Below are 20,234 nucleotides of genomic sequence, written 5' to 3'. Positions count from 1 at the left end.
TCTCAGGGAAAGGGTATAAGTCTGCTGGTGGACATAAGAATGAAAATGCAAAACAAACCCCAGCCTGATTAAGAGCAGTTGTCAGTCACTTTCTCATACTTCATAATAGTGTTTTAATAACATAGGAACAATGTGAAAATATGCCATATACTAATTCAGGCCATCTGTCCACCTGGCTCAGTATAATCTACAAAGACTGGCAGTAACTCTCCAGGGTTTCAGGCAGGGGAGATTCCCAACCCTACCTGGAGATGCTCAGGATTGAATGGTGCTTTCTGCATGCAAAGCAGATGTTCTAGGATGGAGTCTTCCACAATTCAAGCAGTCATCTTTCAAAGTAAAGAGAGCTGTGCCTTTGATATGCATACACAACAGTGCAATGGCGTACATCAACAGCAACTTACTTGCTTTCACCACAGTCACTCAATGTGTTAGCAAGTTGGATGGGATCACAGAGGCTCATGAACAAAAACTGCATGTGGCGTGAATTGCAGAGAGGAGCGATGCCCCTACAGATCCTCTTTACTTCCTCATGCAGGCCATTTCCTTCCCCCCTTCAGCTGGTCTGGTCCTGTGGGGTAGTATGGTAAGCTGTTCCAGTTCCCTTGGTGTTGTTTGTTCTCTTTCCCTCCCTGCTGCCCTGCTCTTACCATCAGCCTAGCTCAGTATCGCTTCTTCCAGGAACAATTTCCCCCCTAATTTGAAACAGATTTTTCTCTGCAGTGAAATAATCAAGCTGTGATCAGATTTTCAATTGCTGGTGCTAGCCTGTCTTTCTGAATAAAACCTTTGTTCTATATTCAGTATTGATAGGGTCACGGTGGGGATTTATCACTTTCAAACAATGATTTGAAAGATGGTTGCAGGTTTTTTCTTTCGCTAAGTGCTTACGGCAATGAATATATTAGGATTCCTTACTGAGTTCAAATAGAAACCAGAGAGACATCAAATGGGTCAGCAGCAAAATGCTGCAGTGAGGTTTTGTGTGTGTGTGTGTGTGTGTGTGTGTGTGTGAGAGAGAGAGAGAGAGAGAGAGAGAGAATGTGCCAACCAACCAGCCACACCCTCTCTGAAGATACTCTATTCTGTTCCCACTCTCCCCTGAACTACTGCATTGGTGTCGGATCTGACAAAGAAAATGCCTTCTGCTGTTTCGAATGAGATTTGTGTTTCTAGAGTCCAGTACACTTCTCAGTTTGTGCCTTAGCCCTGAGTGACTTTTTAAGACCAGAAAGGGATCCAACTAATTGTACAATCCAAGGGATCTGTCTTCATTTTGCCCCATATTTATATACAGGTAAGTAAAGTAGTGACTTCATTTACAAATCACAATAAACCATAAATCATAGCTTTTAAAAAGCTGTAGTTTAGAGGCTGGGCATCTGCTTTGAATGCAGAAGGTCGCAAGTTGAATCCCCAGCATATCCAAAGAAGGCTGGCGAAGACTCAGTGTTTGAAACCCTGGAGAGCCACTGCCAGTCAGTGTCGGGAATACTGAGCTGGACCAATAGGCAGCTTCCTGTGTCGTGGTGTTTCCCAGTGTCAGGGAAGGACCAGAGATTGGTGGTAGAGAACTTTCTTTTCATGCAGGTTCAATACCTGGCATCTCCAGTTAGGACTGGGAATTGTCTCCTGCCTGAAACCCTGGAAAGCCGCTGAGCCAGATAGGGCTGGGAAAGATTCTTGCCCCAAACCCAGAGAAAGTGCAACTGTGAAATGCATATGCTGAACCTGGCCAAGATCGGTTGTTAGAACATGTGTGATGTGCAGGATCCAGGATCTAATACACCATTATCTTTTAACACCCGCTGCAAGCTGAGGCTCCCATCTGATGTTTCATCTGAGAGAAGCCGCATTCGTTGTGGATTATATTGTCCTGTGTTGGTTGTGTCTGCTTTTAAATGGTAAACACTGTGAAGGGAACACATACATTTGAAAGTCCAATAAATTAAGCAACAGACAGTTTTGGAACAGGGTTGGATCCACCTTGATTACACCAAAAAGTCTACGCACAATGTCTTTTATCTCCCTGCCAGATCCCAAACTCCTATTTTAAATTTGGCACTTTTAAAGATTATCCTTCTGTGTTTTGCTTTGAGAATGAACATAATTTATGGAGGTTTTGATGAGCTAGGAGGTGAAATGATTTTTGTTTCCTTTTTTTTTTTGCAAACAACAGAGTACACAAATGAAGACAGAGTAATTTGATTTGCGTGTTGTAGTGAAACCACAACATAGGACATTCAAATGCAGTGTTTTAGATTGTCCTTGTAATAGCTTTAGCTATATGTGAACAAAGTTGAGTGGGTGTCTGTATAAACAAGCTCTTTCTATAGGCATTTACATCAGAATGGCCCTGCAACAGTGGACCTTCCTCTCAATGCTCTATTATTCCTAACAAATCTGGCAGCATGAGCAGGCATCATTCAGAGCCAAAGCACTGCTCCATCTCACTCAGTATTGTCTATACCGACTGGCAGCAACTCACAAGGGGTGCAGACAGGTCTTTCCCAGACCTATTTGAAGATCTTGAGGGATCAAATCTGGGACTTCATGTATAGCAAAGTCTGTACTCTTTACAACCTTTGCAGACCTTTCTAAACATACGTATTCACATGGGTGAATTTTGCAGGCTTTCTTTGAGCATATTCTGAGAATACATATTCCATATGTTTGGACCTCTGAGAGTTATGCTTGTTAAGTGTAGACAATACTGAACTAGAGGAACTACTGGTCGGACTTCGTAGAAGACAGCTTGCTTCGCCCCTATGTTCCTAAGGGCTGCTTCTGTGATTGCAAACTCATTGTGAGCAAACAAAGGGAACTGCATTGGATTCCACTCCATATACTTTCCCCACTAACACAAGTGTAGAAATTAGGGTTGGCTTAAACAAGTATTTCCATTACTTGATATCTCCGCCTAAAACACTGTAGGTTTCAAGCAATGTCGGATAATATGCAAGTCACATCAGCAGTGCTAGGCCTGTGTGATGTTCATTCACTCATGCAAGTCAATCCTTAGGTCGCATAATCTTTGGTAGGCTCTTTAGTTTTGATTTTCCACCGGAAAGCCTTCTTTACATGCTTCTTTTGGGTGCAAGAGAGCCGTGGGTTGTGCAGCAGGTTCCACATTAGCCAGATTTCAGCTCCCTTCAGGCTGTGGACTACCATGAGATCTTTGTAAAAACAAGGATCAAAGGTCTGCAAGTTTGGAGCAGCAGAGGGCTTGGTTATTCCAAAGGTTTTGAACCCTTCGTGCAAGGTGGGCTTCAGGTTGATTCTTTGTAAGCACATGCCTAGGAAGACATCATCAATAGGAAAGAGTTCTACCTCCTCACAAGCCTGAGAGAGTTTCTTCATGGTGCTGCTGGAAAGTAAGAACCCGCCACCCCCAGCATAGGCTGGATACATGTTGAGCCCATACATTGTCTCTGGAATGTAGTATTTGCTCTTGCGGGTTCGGATTGGGTGCGCATTATAGATGATGTCCCCAACAAATAGGTCATCGGATGGATCACGCCTCTCCAGGAAGTTGACAATGTTTTCCACGTTGACGAAGACGTCGGCATCGCCTTTGAATATGAACTTAGTACTGAAACAAAACTCACGAGCCCAGCTTAGGAAATGTATCTCCTTCAAGGTCAAATTGAAGAAAGTGTCAAGGAAGTCCCACAACAAGATGTCACGATACATCTGGCTCTCCTGGTGAACAAGACTCTCCCACGCTGGCAGCGCCGTTTTGTTCTTTGGGACCCCCAGGAGGAAAACCCTTTGCACCTGCGCCCCATTGACTGGCCCTTCTTTTCCCCAAGTTTTCCGTACAATCTCCCGGCGGTCAAAGTCCTCTACCAGTGACTTTATGGCGATGAGCAAGAAGGGGCCCCCTGGGTTCCTCTTGCATTTCCTTGGCTGGTTAATGAGAAGGTCAAACTTCCGGTTGTCTTTGTTCCTCAGGTAACGCTTAAAATCAAAAGCAGGCTGCGTCAAGGGGGGCAGAGTAGTGACCATGGCATCTTGGCTTCCGCCCTCGCCAGGTTTCATTGAAGAAATCATTTTAGCCTTCTCCACTGCAGTCTGTTTCTGGAGGGCGATGGGAACGTGGAAGACCCTACGTGTCGCCATTAATGGTGGCTTCTGACCTTTCACCTTTTCTTCTCTAAGGGAAGTGTGGCCCAGTTGAGAATAGAGCATGGTGAAAAGGACGACCACGAGGACGAGTGTGCAAATGGCATCAGCCTTGAATTGAACTCTCATTGTTCCCAGAAATCTCCACTAAGAAACATGCAGTATTGGGTTAGGGGAATTGTCTATAGACTACATCCATCTGCAGAGAAAAGAAACAGGAGGTCAGGGTAGAGTCTGTAGCACATTTAGTTAGTTAAATTTCTCTTCTACATTTTGTTGCAAAGGAGTCCAGGATGCTAAACCACAAAATATCAAAACACTGGTTTTTGTTGTTGTTGAAGACCATTCAATACATTTTAAAACTTCTGGAAACATTCAAAAAGGCACAGTGAATAATTTCAAGGCTGTTGAGAATATTTGAATCATCAAATGCCCAGTTGTTAATAATGAGGGAAACACATGCACCTCATGAAGGACACCCATAAATTGGAACCCTCTACCACAAAGATCCTCTTTTAAAGTTTAAACCCTACAAGTTGACTGAGGAGGGAAAGCCAGAGTAAGTGTCACTGTCTGCCCTGGTATAAAAGGACTCAGTCAGGCCCAAACCATTGCTGGTGTACAGTTTTACTAGCTCCAGCTATTGGTGGTCTCAACCAGAGTTGGCATGAGGGGTCTGCACTGGGGGCTCCTAGTTTAAGTTTCCTCACAATTTCATACATACGTTTCAGTAAAGCTTCAAACTTGTTCCCAAGTTTTCTTGATTTCCTCCTTCCTAGAAATCCATTTTCCTTTTGTTTGGTGTCTTTTTTATTGTCTTTCCTTTTTTTTAAGTGACCAGTAAGCTGCTATGGGAGCCTCCCTTTTTTTAGCTGGAGAGTGGAATACAAATTATTTAAATAATAAATAAAACAGTATGTCAAGAAATCAGGTTTTTCCTGTTTAGACCTTGTCCCAAAAGATGTAGCAGTACAAAATCTCTTAATAAGTTGTGTCAGTATAGGGACAGGAGATTGGGTGTGGGGTTGACACTATATCATGGCGAATGGTAAGAACTCAGTATATGCTCAAAAAGATCTTTCCTGCCCCGGATATTACATCCAAACATTTTCTGGAACATGATGCAACTTTGTGACCCTGATTCCAGAGCCCAGCAATGTTGACTCCTGGCTCCAATTAAGTTCTGACTTGTTTTCATGCAAATTTGGCCCAGTATTATTTCAGATCTGAGATGCTAATGGCAACCTTAGAGAAAATTTCTGGCTGCTTTTCTCTGTTTAGTTTCGTGGACTCAGGCCTTGGAATAAGCTTGGTCCAAGATGGAAATCTACAGTTTCCATGACTTACAGATACAAGCCTGCCAATATTTAGACCAGACATCAGCTTAATTTGCGAAAGTCAATAAAATCTGCTTGGTTCAGAGCCCGTAACTTCTTTTATTTATGGGACAGGAGACCCATGAAGCATCATTCAAAAGACAAAACATCTGTTTAACAGCAACAAAATGACCCCCCCACTTGCATGCTAAATTCTACTGCTGAAATTTAAAAAGTTGGGGTAACCCAGAGTCGATTTCTGGGTGAATGGACTGCAAACTTAGTGCAATCCTGATACTCAAAAACAAACTGCTAAGCTCAGAATTCTTCTAAGTGTATGTCTTTTGCACCAACCCCCACATAGGGAATTTCAGGGAACTAGTAAAAAAGAGAGAGATAAAATCCCGCAAGCCTGAAGCCTGCCCACTCTGAAACATAGGGCTCTCCTCTGTTAAGTAAGACACATGGTCACCCCAGCCAGGTTATACCATTCCCCCATGGTGGGGGACGCCATTCACCGTGCAAAGATAAAAATGTAAGGCAGCCACTTTGGTTCTCCTGTGTGCAACAGGAAATCCCAGAAGGAAGAGAATGATGGAATGAAGCAGATCCAGATGTTTTGCTCTGCCATGACTCTGCATATCTGGCTCATAGCGGGAGGGGCATTTGGGGGCCTTCTGAGATTTGGAGGGGAAGGGAAGGGAGCTCGGGAAATGGAAACAAATACGTTATCTACAGAATAAATTATATTCTGGCATTAACTCCCCCAGTGACTCTGCTGTGCTCACTACAAACCTGTTCTCTGACTGGCCCTTTTGCCTTCCATCAACATCAAGATCTGCTTCATGACTAAACAACAACAACATCAAGATTCCCTTCCTAAGCTCCAGGCAATAACCCTAAAGCCCATTTTTCTCCTTGTTTAGCCAGACTCCTTCCAACGTGTCTTTTGGGTGGATGCCAGGTTCCGTGAAAAATGCAGGCTCTGGATAGACTGTCCTGAGAGCTGTCTTGATGGGAAGGCCGCCACAGAAAACCATGGTGGTAATGCAAAAACAAACTCATAAAACAAAAAATGCCCACTCTACTAGTAAAGGCTTTCTATGTATTCTTCCCCAACTGCCAGAAATCAAAACGTAAACTCTTTAACTGACAGCATCTGAATGCCAGGCAGAATGCCAGCATCCCCATATCATCACTGCCCCCAGCAGGGGGAAGAATTCTGTATTGCAACAGCCCTTCCATAAAAAAGCAAGATATGCTATGCCTACTACCCAAATTCCGCTTCTGGGAGCAAAAATTGCAAGGTTAGTGCTCTGGCTTATTTAGAAAGGGCTCTGCACATGCCCAGAGGCCTGCCCTTACTGATAAGCATGAGAGGGAAGCCTGAAGTCTGCTCACCCTGGAAGAGAAGCAGGTGGCCCTCCAGATGCTGTTGAACATCTGGATAAGGCTAACAATGACTGCTAGTTAGGATGCCTGCATTGTATAGTGTCTGCAGGATCAAGAGTGACATGCTTCTGAATACGGTTCCTGAAGCACCACAGCAGGGCAGAGTGCTGCCGTGTTCAGGTTGTTCAGCATGGATGGAGGGGTGTGTGTGGATTAATTGCATAGGACCCAGCAATGGGAAAACATTTTCAACCCAAGGGCCACATACCTTCATGGAAAACCACCCAGGGGCTGCTTGCCATCAGAGGACAGGGCCAAAGGCAACAATGGACCGAGAAATGCACATAGCATCATCTCTATTTCAGCCACACACCCCTCTCCATCCATCCTTCCAGGCAAGCAAGACACAGGGTCACAATTCAAGGCTGTGTTCCAGTCCGCAAAGCACTCAAGGAGGGGGCAAACAAGGGCTTTGTCTCAGGGATGAATGTCCCAAGGACCAGCTGGAGAGGTCCAAAGTGCTGCATCCTGGTCCTGAGGTTGCTCTCCGGTTCCATAGCATGTACAGTGGTACCTCGGGTTAAGTACTTAATCCATTCTGGAGGTCCATTCTTAACCTGAAACTGTTCTTAACCTGAAGCACCACTTTAGCTAATGGGGCCTCCTGCTGCCACCGTGCTGCCGGAGCACAATTTCTGTTCTTATCCTGAAGCAAAGTTCTTAACCTGAAGCACTATTTCTGGGTTAGCAGAGTCCGTAACCTGAAGCGTATGTAACCTGAAGCGTATGTAACCCGAGGTACCCCTGTATATAGTAGGAGGAAGCTGGCCCATGCAGCTCAGTAATATATTGACTGCCAGTGGCTCTCCAGAATCTCAGAAAGGGGATCTTTTCCCAGGGATTGACTCTGGAATCTTGCCACGCAGACAGAGCATGTGCTTTGCCACCAACCTTGGCTCTTCCCCCGCCCCCATGGAAAATCTGTGCAGGAGGATCTCAACAAAAGCCGCATGCACAAACTTTCTCCCCTCCCTATATATTAACTGCAGCATTTGCACAGTCTCCCCGTCTAGCCGACACAGGTAAGGTATGCCTCTTGCAGTGAGCGAGCCAGATGTGCAGACTGGGGAGGAGGAAGAGAGTTCATTTGCTGCTTGTGAATGGCAATGAGAAATCTAACGCAGGCACGGGGGGGGGGGGGAGAGGTTTAGGTTAAAGCTGGAGGGCAGGCCAGCTCCTGTTTGCAAATGGGTCCGTGCAGAACGCTCCCTGAACAAACCGAAAGGCTTGGTACTTACATCCAGTGCAATCTTGTCAGTAGCATTGCATCTCCCTTCGGTAACGTTTGGATAAAAGGTTGCCAAGTAGGCACATCTGGATCCGATTAGCTCTGGCATTCCTCAGCCTCTGATCATATAGCCCAGGAAATCCTAGCTGAGTTAAGCAATCCTGGCTCTCTTGCCTTTCCATGCATTTTCAGGAGAAGCACCCGGATTGTGTGCAAACATGGCTGGGTCCTCCTCCTCTCCCCATGTCTTCTCTCCAAACCCTGTCTCTCTCTGTGTGTCTGTGCTGGCAAGAGAGCCCCCTCAGTGGTGTGTTGAGAAACGGAGCTCAGCTGGCCTCCAAGTGCTGGTCACATGACCTGAGCAGATGTTTCTGTCCAAAAAGAGTCAGGAGAGCTCTGGAGAACTCCTGCTTCAGATGCATGCCAACAGCAGGGAAGGGGCGGGAGGCCGAGAAGAGTTGGCCGCACATGCGAAGGGTCCATGTCTCTGTGTGTGTTCACACAACGACAGATTGCCTCATGAAATCTGGTCAGACTGAGCGCCATCATGCTACACCCCAATAAAGTTAGCTCCTTGTAAAAGAGGAAATGACTAGCGTTGCAAAGTGTCGTTCCAACAAGTTCATTCTTGTATAGCCATTGGGATTTGGGGGATGTTGGTTAGTCTACTTGACCCCACACTGAGGACAAAATGTGATGTAGTTTGCATTTAAAGGTAGACTTACCTAATTTACACCTTCCAAAATGATACATGAACTGGATTTTGAATCCTTCAAAATTCACATTTTTCAGAGTTTGGCAAGGCACTTTTCCAGCCAAGTAATGCGTCCAGAAAATGGACATGCAAGGGTGAAGTGTGCATAGACTGGTGGAAATAACATACAAAGATGCATTATATTAAGCAAAATTGCATACCAAAATCAGTATACAGTGGTACCTCGGGTTACATACACTTCAGGTTACAGACTCTGCTAACCCAGAAATAGTACCTCGGGTTAAGAACTTTGCTTCAGGATGAGAACAGAAATCGTGCTCCAGCGGTGCGGCAGCAGCAGGAGGCTCCATTAGCTAAAGTGGTGCTTCAGGTTAAGAACAGTTTCAGGTTAAGAACAGACCTCTGGAACGAATTAAGTACTTAACCCAAGGTACCACTGTATTAGGAGAAATTTTCATGAGGACTTAAAAATAAATAAATCACAAACCGATATAGAAATGTGGGGAGCAGGTCTGAAAAACAAGAAACTGAAATAGAAAAGAGTTTCCCATCCTTATCCCAGAGTCTGCTTTCTCCTCCTCCTTTTTTTCAGTGGTCTGTAGTTCATCACAGCAGGCAAACTCACAGGCTGCTTCCAGCCCATGTAATTGCTTAAGGTACCCCGCCAGCCCACCAAAATCTGGGCACGTCATCCTTGACTCACCTTGCAAAGGAGCATCTTCTCGCTCTGGCATGCTGCTGTTTCAAGGAAGTCTTAGCACTCAGGAAACGGGAAGAACTGCTTAAAGTGTCTGTTCCACCAACCATTTTATGTTGAAACTAGGTAGCAAGAAAGTGAAGGAAACTGAAATTGACAGATTGGCCCTTCCTAGTACTAGGGCAGATCAAAGCACATAGTCTTATGGACGACTAGGGTGGGTACCAAATAATGGTGTATTTCCACCATCTACGAAAAACTTACCTTTTTGCCCAGGCGTTCTCTGACCGTCAGTGCCAGTTTTAAACTGCCTTCTGTACCGCCTAATATTTTGCTACAATTGTCTTAATCTAGATGAGGTTGGCAAGCAATGTGAGCAAGGCCAGCAGTCCCTAGGGGTCTCTCTCTCTCTCTCTACACACACACACACACACACACACACACACACACACACACACACAAAACCCATGTCAGTAAATCCTTTCACTCATCTTGGAACAAAGTCGTCTTCCCACGGCCAGCTTGAGACTGCTCCAAACTTTCAAGCGCTGCTAAAACTATTTAAAAACATGAAACTCTCTTTTGGATTCCAACAAATTCCCGAGAGGTATCTCCACGGGTGCATTCCCTTTTAAACATTGAGCAGCGTGTTTATTTGATTGTTGCCTGATCTTGCATGTGTTTAAAAATGAAAGCCACAACAAGGTGGGGAGAGACACAATTTGAAGATTGTCAAGACACACATTAAGGAAAGTGCTGCGATATAAAAGCAGGATTCTCAAAAGATACAAATCATGGCATTAAAAATCAGTGTCTATCAGAAGAGAGTATTGTGTAGAAAACCTACAGTGCAGAAAACAAGGCAATACAAAAGTGGTAAAAATACACTTTGCAAAAATATCAGCCTGTACCAATTGTGTTTTAATTTATCAATATTTCCCCCGGAGTTAAGGTTGCTCTTCCACATGGTGAAGCAATTTTGCTAAAGCTAAAGATCATTGGCTGGATGAGGGAGATGCATACACTGGGGGAAATCCCATGTAGGTTGCCTTGCAAACTTCCATCATGCAAAAGCTCTAATGCTGCTCCCATTGCTTGGAGGAAATCACTTTTCGTTGGGCAATTTTATTGGTTTTTTAATTGTACCATTTCCCATCATGCACTAGATTTTCGGTTCTACCCAAAGTGCAGACTATCTTCCAGAGAAATTAATGCAGCAGAATTGAGTGGTTCAGGACACAGTCAGTGAATACCTTCGTAAACACATATGTTCCCTTTATAACATTTGTAACTGGGCAAGGCAGGAGGGACCCTTGTACTGCCAGACCCTCAGACAGTTTTGGAAACACATTACCACAGTACCTATGGTCTAGAGCAGCCTTTCCCAACCTGTGGGTCCCCAGATGTTGAACAAAAACTTCCATCACCCCTAGCTAGCCAGAGGAACCGGTGGTCTAGAGGTATTGTGTCCTTAATGAAGCCAAGCTGACTCTACAGAATGATGTTCTTCTTTTAGTCAATTGCCTTTACGCCCAAATGATACGCACCACTTGTCTTTGTTGAGTTTATGTTTTGCGTATGTATTTGTAAAAAACTGAAGACGCCAGTAAATAATGATAAAGGTGATAGGTTTTTAAAATGATGTTTATACCCGTAGAGAAGGGCCAGTAGCAGGGGGAAAGGTCTCCGGCATTGCCAGGGATGGCTGAGAAAGGCTTCTGTCTGAAACTCTGGAGAACTTCTGCCAACTGATGGAGACAATCCTGAACTAAATGGACCAAGGTTCTGACTCAGTACAAGACATCTTCCCATGTTCTGATTCACAGATTCAGGGCACTAACCATTCCTTCATTTGTATGCTATACCAGATTGTGCTGAAAGCAAAATGGAATGTCAAATGACTAGACCCAGATATTCTTAGCACTCGCAAGGTTGCTTTGTGCATCCTCTGATATCTAGCCCTCGTATCTGCTTCTGGAACAGCTCCCTTTGTGTAGCTACAGGTATTCGTGAATCTCATACATTGTCCATCTTTTGACAATGATGCCCACACAAACAATGACACTTTCACCTGTGCCAGTAAGATAGTACATGAAAAGTGGGCTGCCAGATCTAAGGTTCCTTTCCCTTGCTCTAAGCAATTATTGGACTGGTTTGCACATAATGCTTTGTTTAAACCGTGCTTTCTTTAACAAACCAAGAGTTAACCACAAGTTATCCCACAGACAGTCACCATGGCTTGTTTTTCAAAAGCTTGGTTTGTTTTCCAGCTGCTCTTGCCTTGTGCATTTGTAGCTTACTAAATTTCTGTGATGGGGTACTCAAACATACCATAGTTAAGGGTGCTAGGTTCACACATAACACTAAGCCATAGTTAAAACAAACCAAGGTTCATAAGCCAACAATAAACCATGGCTTCAGACTGTGGTTTGTTGGCAGTGAACAAACCATAGTTAAGCAGGAAGGCAGGATTTATACATAATGCTACGCCATGATTGAATAAACTATTGGTTGATAAACAGTGGTTTAACATTATGTGTGAAACAGGTATCTATAAATGTGCAGAGGATCCAAGGGAGACAGCTGTCATCATGAACCATGGACAGCTACCAACCCAGCCATGCCTCATTTTCTGGGGGAAATGGTGCTAAAGCAGACACAGCCATAAGACTGAAAGCAAACAATGAGACAAGAGAGAGCCTACTGTTCCTTCCTGGAAGAGAATCTGGGATACCATAATGTCACTGAGGTGGATCCTCTGTGCAAGGAAATGCAGACAACATGCTCCTGTAAGTAAGCATCACAGCAGCACAGTTACTATGACACTCAAGAATAACTCCATAAAAGGTGTAAAATGCTGGTGCAGTCTGTTCATGGAAATGCCACCTAGCGCTGGTTCACACATGCAGTTTCAACTCTGCTGACTGCAGCATCAAGTGGGGCTTGTAGGAATGAATAGGTCATTGCAGATCTAATACCCCCTGCCACCCAAAAAAACCCCTTTCCTAGCCCCTATTTCCAATAAGAGTCAGTTCACACATTCAACTGCATGCTAGATTAAGTTATGCCAATGATTTGCAACCCATTGTGTGAACTGGCTGCATTGGAAAGTACCACTTTTTAAAGTTGACTTTGGACAATATGACTGTCCTAGCCAGATCATTAATCTGAGGATAGCTCGCTTTTGTATGCACATTTCCATATAACGTCATTATTTGATGCTACAGTCAGTAAGTGCTGAGAACTACCTTTACTCAGGCACAGCCTAGCCAGTTCTTTAGACCGTTCCTGAAAATCACACATCTTTTCCTTTTCCTGCTATTACATTGCTGAGAAATTCTGAAACCACCAAGGCCTTTGTCCAGATGCTACTGTAAGATGAAAGATGTTTCCCAAGACCATCCATATTTCAGCACTGAAGTGGTACACTGACTTTCAGCCTCAGTCCTGTGCTGGTTATTCTCGGGGCAGGTTCTGCCAGTGGGAAGGGCCACAGCTGGTCTGGCATCAAATGGCTACAGAGCGGTCAAGAGGTGTAGAAAGGCACCTGAGTGTGCAGCCTCACTGGCCCTGCAGCTTGTAGTCTCAAGTGAGGACTGCCCCCCCATGTCCTCTTACAATGTTTCATCATTCTGGTGGACATTCAGAAGCTCCTCAGCCAAGCTGATGAGGCCATTCTCCTCCAGGGCGGCGACCAGTCTTTCTATAGTGGCTCTCTTGCCTTCTGAGTCAATGAACCTGCGGAGAAGCTGGTACGCTTGCTCATAGAGGCCCTCCCGGTCGTACTCTATGGCCAAGTTGTCGATGACAGGATCCCGAAGGGCCCGGCAGTTGACCTGCAGAGACCGGCCCACCTGCTTCCACTTCTTGGACACGAGTTTGGCAAATGTCTGGTGGTCGTCTGGAGAGATTTTTCTGTTGGCTTGGGAAGGGAACAACAAAAAACAAATCTTAACTCATCAGGGACATGTTGTTCCGTACAAAACAAACAATTAGGGATGAATCCAAATAAACGGACTGATGTTAGTCAATGTGTTCATTACTTTTAATGGGACTGCTCTAAATATGGAGAGCTCTGGATCCAACCCTCCCAATATGTGGAAACAGGGGACACACCTCACTACCTGCTTGCCAGGACCACCCCTGGACTGCATGAGACTTCTGAGGTAGAGGATGCTGCTGCTGTTGACCCTACTACTGACCAATAAACCTCCCAAGACCACTGCCTGGGAGAATATCCCACTCAGAGAGACTGAAAGCTTGGAGGAACACAATATGCCCTGACTGGTTTCCAATGGTGGCTGATACCCATTGGGACTGTTGGGACAGAAAGCAGGGATGTCAATAGTAGGCAGGGCCAGAGCCAATGGCAGGCAGAGCCAACTAATCTGAGCTTTGTCTCAATCCTTTCTCCTGCGGTGTTTACCAAGGGCAAAACTGAGACTCAGGAAGTTAAAGCTGGCAACTGAGGTCACTCTCTAATACTGGTTGTAAGTCCGAGGGCAGGCAAGCAGGTGGAGGCTGGCTGAGAGCAGGCTGAGGTTGGTTGGGAAGTGTCCCGTTTGCCTTAACAGAGCAGCCTCAACTGCTGGCCACATCCCCTCATTCCTGAGCCACCAAAATCACCACCAAGGGCAAGGCTGAACGGAAGCGATAGCTGGGTGTGGTGTCCATCCAGCAGCACAACTCTCCTTAAGCCCTATTCATGAGGAGGACACCTGACTCCTCAGCTGCTGTTCCAGAACAGGACCCCAGTGAAAGCTCAGGGAAGGGTGAGGCAGCAACACCAACTCTTGAAGCTGCTCAGATGAAACCTAACCAGTGCTCAAACAACATCTAACCTTGCAAGTGCTCCTTGTGTGATTTCTGGCTGGACAACTCTCCTACTATCCTGACTCTTCTGATCTTTTTCTTCCCCTTCAGAAACTTTACAATACGAAACTATAAACAGCAAACCATCCTGCTACACAATAACACCACGTTTTCAGAGTTTTCCTTGAGATGACATAGACAAATTTGTCCAGCTCTCTCCTTTCAGTGCACACTTGTTTAATTTTTTTTGTCTTGTAACCAGTTCTTATTCAAAGTGATCGAGTTCTCCCAATTTCCTCTTGGAAACACTTACCGAACTGCTGGCCCTGGAAAGTGAAGGTGTCTCCCTTTGGCAGAGACCCTGAGATCTCCACAGAACTGTAAGATGGAGGTAGAGAATTCAAAGATGGAGGTGAAGAATTCAAAGATGGAGGTGAAGAATTCAAAGATGCAGGTGAAGAATTCAAAGGTGCAGGTGAAGAATTCAAAGATGCAGGTGAAGAATTCGAAGAAGGACCCGTGTTGTCAATCTTGCCCAGAAAGGAACAGTTCCTGAGAGATTCCTCCAGCTCCGTGATCTCTTCATCCCTGAGACGGTTAGGCTGAAATGGAGAACCAATGTAGTATAGTGGTTAAAAAATGCTGGGCTAGAACCTGGGAGACCAGGCCTCAAATCCTCACTTGGTGAGGAAGCTCACTGAGTGACCCTGGGCCAGTCACTGCCTCCCAACCTAGTCTACCTCATAGGGTTGTTGTGAGGATAAAATAGGGAGGGAGAGAGAACCATATACACTGACTTGAGCTCCCTGGAGGAAGGCAAGATATAAACATAGTAAATACAATAAGTAACATACCAAAAAAAAACACAAATCATCTGCCCCGTTAATTTTACCTGCAAACTAGCTGGTTCAGTAATAAGCCCTATTAAAAAATCAGCATCCATGATGTGTACTGTGTTAGATCCTACATTCAGGTGTGCTGCCAAATATATATATTTGGGCTGCTTACTGGGCTCTCGGAAGGTTGCAGGAGGGCCCTGGGGTGCTCTCAGCACCAGCCTGTAACCTCCCCAAAGATTAGTAAGCAAGGAAAACCCACTGAGTGTGTGGGCAGAAAAAAAGCAAATAAATGGAGAGCAGGGAACAGCAGGTTTTCCACACTCTTCATTTATTTATTTCACCCCACCACCTGCATAAGCTTTCACTCGCGTATGTAAAGTGAGTGTGAGTTGTGGGCCAACTCAGTTCCCTGAGAAGGTAAGCTGTCACTTAAATAATAATAATAATTCTAGTCCTATTTGTTAAAGAAGTGGATGAGCAATGCCTGCTGAGATCTGTGAAGAACTGCAGGGCTTGTGGGGTGGGAAAAGATGGAGCTTCAATGCCCCACATTGTTCCTTGCCTTTTCTCAGAAAGAACCATAAAGACATATTATGCCAAAGAAAAGTGGGCACATTTGCCCAAGCTGCAGAATCCAGCTTTCCTTGACGCAAAACTCGGACGGTTCGCATGCTGAATTTTCCTCTTAATTATCTAACTTGGACGCTAAATAGCAGGAGTTGGGAAACTTTGGCCGGCAGACCAAACTGGGTGCAGCACAAGTCCCAATTGGGTCCACAGGACTGCTTCTCCCAAACTATTCCCGCCCGTCCCACACGGGACGTCATTCGTGATGCCCTGTGTTCAGCCTTTGGATGAGCACAGGCCTGGCCACGCCCCTTGCGCTGAGGTTCCCAAGTGCCCAGCTGGCTCTCAGGTTCTTGGGAAAGCTCTGGACAAGAGACTTTGTTCAGTGGGTAAGTCAATGCACCTGTCATGTACTGGACATCAAAACAATGTCAGGTGATTGGCTGGTGGGCTGTCCTGCACCTCTGTCAAAGTTGGCCCACAGGGACAAGTAACAATCCTGCTCACCCAAAGGTTCCAGGCTCCTGCCATATAGCCACCCACGCAGCCCAGCATTTCCCTCGCTCGCACCTTTTCATGGTAGATGCACTCAAGGCACCGCTCCTCCTCCCGGATCATGGCGTCCAGCTTCTCGGCGCCAGTTTTCAGCTCCATCTGGACAGGGACTAAGGTGGACATGGACAAGGAAAGTTTGAGGTGATTCTGGAGGGAGTCTTGGAGGTGTCCCTCACGATAGCTTTGCAGGAATTTCCGGCAGTTCTCTTCCTTGCAGAACTTGAGCTGGATTATCAGGTGAGGGTCGCTGCAATGGACCTTCAGCACGTCTACCCCGTTGAGGCTACCCGTTGAATCTGGGGAAGAGAGCGGAGAGGAAAGTTAGCGGTGGCTGTCAGGTTTTCCACTTAGCAAACACAAGAAGCCACTTTGTGCTGTCAGACCATTGGGTTATCAAGCTCTGTACCTTATACACTGAATGACAGCAGCTCTGCAGATATATATTTTTCAGTTGTGTTTTATGCTGTTGAGTCGTCTTGGGCTCCCTTTCGGGAGGAAGAGCAGCAGATGTCAAGGCAATAAGCAACTATTTTACTTTTAAAAGACAACTGTTTAGGTAAGTTTTTAATGTTTGAGGCTGTATTTTTTTTAATATTCGGTTGGAAGCCGCCCAGAGTGGCTGGGGAAACCCAGCCGGATGGGCAGGGTATAAATAATAAATTATTATTATTTATTATTTTTATATTAATTAAATAAATTTTGTGTAATCTTCCAGAAAACAAGCAAACAAACACACACACACACACACACACAGAGAGAAATAGCACATTTACAAGAAGACCTAAAGTGATGCTGCAAGATACAGTGCAGACAGAAGCCTCTCTATGTTCTGTTGTAACATGTTCCACTTATTATTATCTTTATGGCTAAAGTAAAGGAGACCTTCTAGGCCTGTAAATTCTACAGGCTGGGAAAGAGACTTCCCTGGAGAGTTCCAATGAGTGGAAGTCTCTTAGCAAACAAGGCGTGGAAGACAAATTGCTGTGTTCTAGAACTGCAGGGTAGCATGCAATGTTTGGGGAAGGACTCAAGCATTTTGGCGGAGCATCTACTTTGAATGCAGAAGGCCCCAGGAAGGGCTAGAGAAGACCTGCGCCTGAAGCCCCGGAGAACTGCTGCCTGTCTGTGCAGACAATACTAAGCTAGATGGTCCAATAGTCTGACTTGGTAGAAGATGGTTTCTTAGATGGTTTAAACCAGGACTGGAATCTCCCTTTATCTTTAGGGCCAACATTGTAGCTCAGAAGCAGAGCACCTGCTTGGCATGCAGAACATCCCGAGTTCCATCTCTGGCATCTCCAGGTCTGGGACCCTGGAGAGCTGTTGCCAGTCAGAGCAGTCAGTACTGAGCCCAATGGTCTGACTCACCAGCCTGCAAAGGTGTGGACTTGGGAGAAGCTAAAGTTCCAAGAGCAGCTCAGACGTAAGGATGCTGAGTGACAACAGGTAAATGATGCTGTCCTCAATGAGTTGCTGTCTTGGGGCACTAATGGCAACACAGAATACATACCCGCTAGAGCCAACTTGAGTGCTTTGAACACGCAGGGCTTCTGCTTTGGGTCTCCATACATCACAGGAAGAAGAACCTGTTCCGATGTTGACTGCACAAACAAGTAGGCGCTTCCCACCCAAACATCAGAGACGTCTCCCATCTTTCTGTCTTCAAAAGGAAACGAAAGAATTCGTTGACTTTTATTAATTTAACAAGATTTATATAGCACTCAATCCACAAAGATCGCTACATAAAATAATATAAACTATTCATATAAAAATAAAACTTTTAAAACAAATGGATGTGAGATGCATACTAGGGGTCAAATCCTCACTCAGTCATAAAGCTCACTGGGTGATCTAGGGCCAGTTATCATCTATAGTATTAGCCTAACCTACCTCACAGGGTTGTTGTAATCAATCAATCAATCAATCAATCAAATAAATAATACAGGAAAACCTTTGGGGAGTCCAGTGCTATCACACAATTATTTTAAGGGTGGCTTCCTAGACTCGTGCCAAAACAGACTCCATAGGGGGCTTAGCCCATAATTGATCCCATTGTACTTCTTTGATGCTTCTCTTAAGGTCCTTTCCCCAGGCTCATGTATATATTGTGTATCCCCCATAACCAAGTCTAATAATGGCTTATATAAAGCAGAAGGCAATACATATTTGGGGACCTATAACAAAAGGATCCAACTGTTGCCAGAGTCCCAATGTCTTCTCCTTTGCCTTGCGAGAGGTTTGTTTATAGAACCAGCTGTTCTGAGAGGCCATGTTCAGCACTATCTTGTGTCATCAGCACCAATATCACATTTCTTGTTTGCTCAAATTTGCACCTCTAAACAGAGAGAGTGTGCCACATTTTGGTCAGGTGCACCTAAAAACAAGTCTTGAAATGTATCAAATGCAAAATGAATGAATGAATGAATGAATGAATACTGCCTACATTTGAGTCTCCTCATTTCCCCAGCCCTGCAATACTAGGAAAATAATGTTGATCAGACATGCAGGGTTGTTGTAAAAAATCACTGAGATACTGTATAAGAAACACTCCGAACAAAGTTCTATATACCTGCTAAATAATACTTCGAATATATATATATATATATATATATATATATATGCAATATACTTCTATAGTATATTGTATTTTAAAATGGGGTTTCAGAGTTTTTAGGGGTGTTTGAATGTTTTATGTAGATTTTCAATTTCATTGTTCTGTATGGGACAGTGACAATAAAGATATCGTATCGTATATCGAAGCGGTGGCATTGATTTTTATTGCCAAAGCAAAACGAACACTTCTCCGTTTCTCTTTTCCAGGTTTTTACCGATCAGGACAAACCTGACCTGCTTTGATGAGTGCATTTATTCCGGATTAAGTAATCCAAAACAGACACACATCCGCCGCCAGTTTCGTAAACCGAAGTTTCTAAAACGGGTAGGTTCCTCGCGGGTCCCTAGAAGTACGGGAATATCCCACTTTTTCCTCTCTTGAACCCTCTCAAAATCCTTTTGTTACAAAAGCGAGATCCCCATCTGCACAAGGTACGTAGGAATGTCAGGTCCGATCCGTCCCTCGGGCCGCGCAAGAGAACTGCCCGAGCCCAGTTCCTGGAACGAAGCCGCTTCCCGGAACGCACGGAACCGAAACTGGCCTCTTGGGCCTTGGCAAATGAAAACGGATGAATTGCGCATCGTCGCTCCACTCCCCACCCGCGCCTTTCTGAACTTGGAGGGAGAGCCTCGCCTCGCCTCCCCACTTTTTAAAACTGGCCACTTTAAACTTGGAGAAAACTCCTTGCCACCCACTTTCTCCGTAGCGAAATCTCCGCGCTAGGCAGCGGGAGGCACGGAACGATTTGGGCCAACGGGGCTCCCGATCGCTACCTCGGATCGAGTTGTCAGCAGCCGGAGCCTGCGCTAGCGCCCACCCACTTCCAAAGGCGGAGAGCGACCATTACCTCTTCCCTTTGCCCGATCCTGGCCGGTCCTCCTCCTCCTCCTCCTCCCCGCGCGCAAACAGAGTGAGCTACAGCGCGCGTCTTCCGCCTTTGCGCATTAGCCGCTCGGAAAGAGCAAAAAGGCACTTTGCACTTTCCTGATCATGTGGCTATTAAAGGAAGATGACCCGATCCCTGAGCAATGACCGCCCCCCCATATGCCAGTCACTCCCCCCCACCCCCATATGCTCTCTCCCACCCACAAGCCCCCCCCCCCGACTTTCAAGCTTGCAAAGAATTCACAGGATTGTTTTTGCAGTTCGGGGATCTGGGGAAAGCCTAATTCCAACCTGGTGGAGTTTTTGCTTTTTCCTTTTTGGCAGTTTTCTCGCCGGAGAAGAATGAACCACAGTCTCTCCCCCTCCAAACGTGGTTTGCGAGAGGCAACGGTGACCGGCTGGCGGACCTGCCAGTCCAACTCGAGCACC

At 45.4% G+C, this 20,234-nt stretch overlaps 2 protein-coding genes across 6 annotated transcripts; both read right to left on the bottom strand.

The window, feature by feature from the left end:
• Nucleotides 1-89: 89 nt before the first annotated feature.
• On the bottom strand, nt 90-8,463 carry B3GNT9 (UDP-GlcNAc:betaGal beta-1,3-N-acetylglucosaminyltransferase 9). 2 transcript variants are annotated; one of them, XM_083624966.1, is made up of 2 exons: nt 8,132-8,463; nt 90-4,324 (listed from the first exon to the last, which is right to left on the bottom strand). In XM_083624966.1, the coding sequence occupies exon 2, from the start codon at nt 4,252-4,254 to the stop codon at nt 3,019-3,021; it is 1,236 nt and encodes a 411-aa protein (XP_083481092.1). In that variant the 5' UTR covers nt 4,255-4,324; nt 8,132-8,463; the 3' UTR covers nt 90-3,018. The 2 variants fall into 2 exon arrangements, with proteins under 2 accessions (XP_083481092.1, XP_083481093.1); XM_083624967.1 differs by lacking the exon at nt 8,132-8,463 and adding an exon at nt 4,850-4,992.
• A 1,970-nt stretch (nt 8,464-10,433) lies between these two features.
• Nucleotides 10,434-20,228, bottom strand: TRADD (TNFRSF1A associated via death domain). 4 transcript variants are annotated; one of them, XM_083624990.1, is made up of 5 exons: nt 20,097-20,228; nt 17,817-17,966; nt 16,322-16,602; nt 14,659-14,947; nt 10,434-13,455 (listed from the first exon to the last, which is right to left on the bottom strand). In XM_083624990.1, the coding sequence occupies exons 2-5, from the start codon at nt 17,956-17,958 to the stop codon at nt 13,148-13,150; spliced, it is 1,020 nt and encodes a 339-aa protein (XP_083481116.1). In that variant the 5' UTR covers nt 17,959-17,966; nt 20,097-20,228; the 3' UTR covers nt 10,434-13,147. The 4 variants fall into 4 exon arrangements, with proteins under 4 accessions (XP_083481116.1, XP_083481118.1, XP_083481115.1 ...); XM_083624992.1 differs by having other exon boundaries at nt 17,817-17,962; nt 20,097-20,173; XM_083624989.1 differs by lacking the exon at nt 20,097-20,228 and adding an exon at nt 19,768-19,934.
• Nucleotides 20,229-20,234: the final 6 nt, after the last annotated feature.

Source organism: Podarcis filfolensis (assembly GCF_964270895.1).
Source record: "Podarcis filfolensis genome assembly, chromosome: 8".
NCBI lineage: Eukaryota > Metazoa > Chordata > Lepidosauria > Squamata > Lacertidae > Podarcis > Podarcis filfolensis.
The sequence above is the reverse complement of the archived record's forward strand: the minus strand, read 5'-3'. Positions and strand labels throughout refer to the sequence as shown.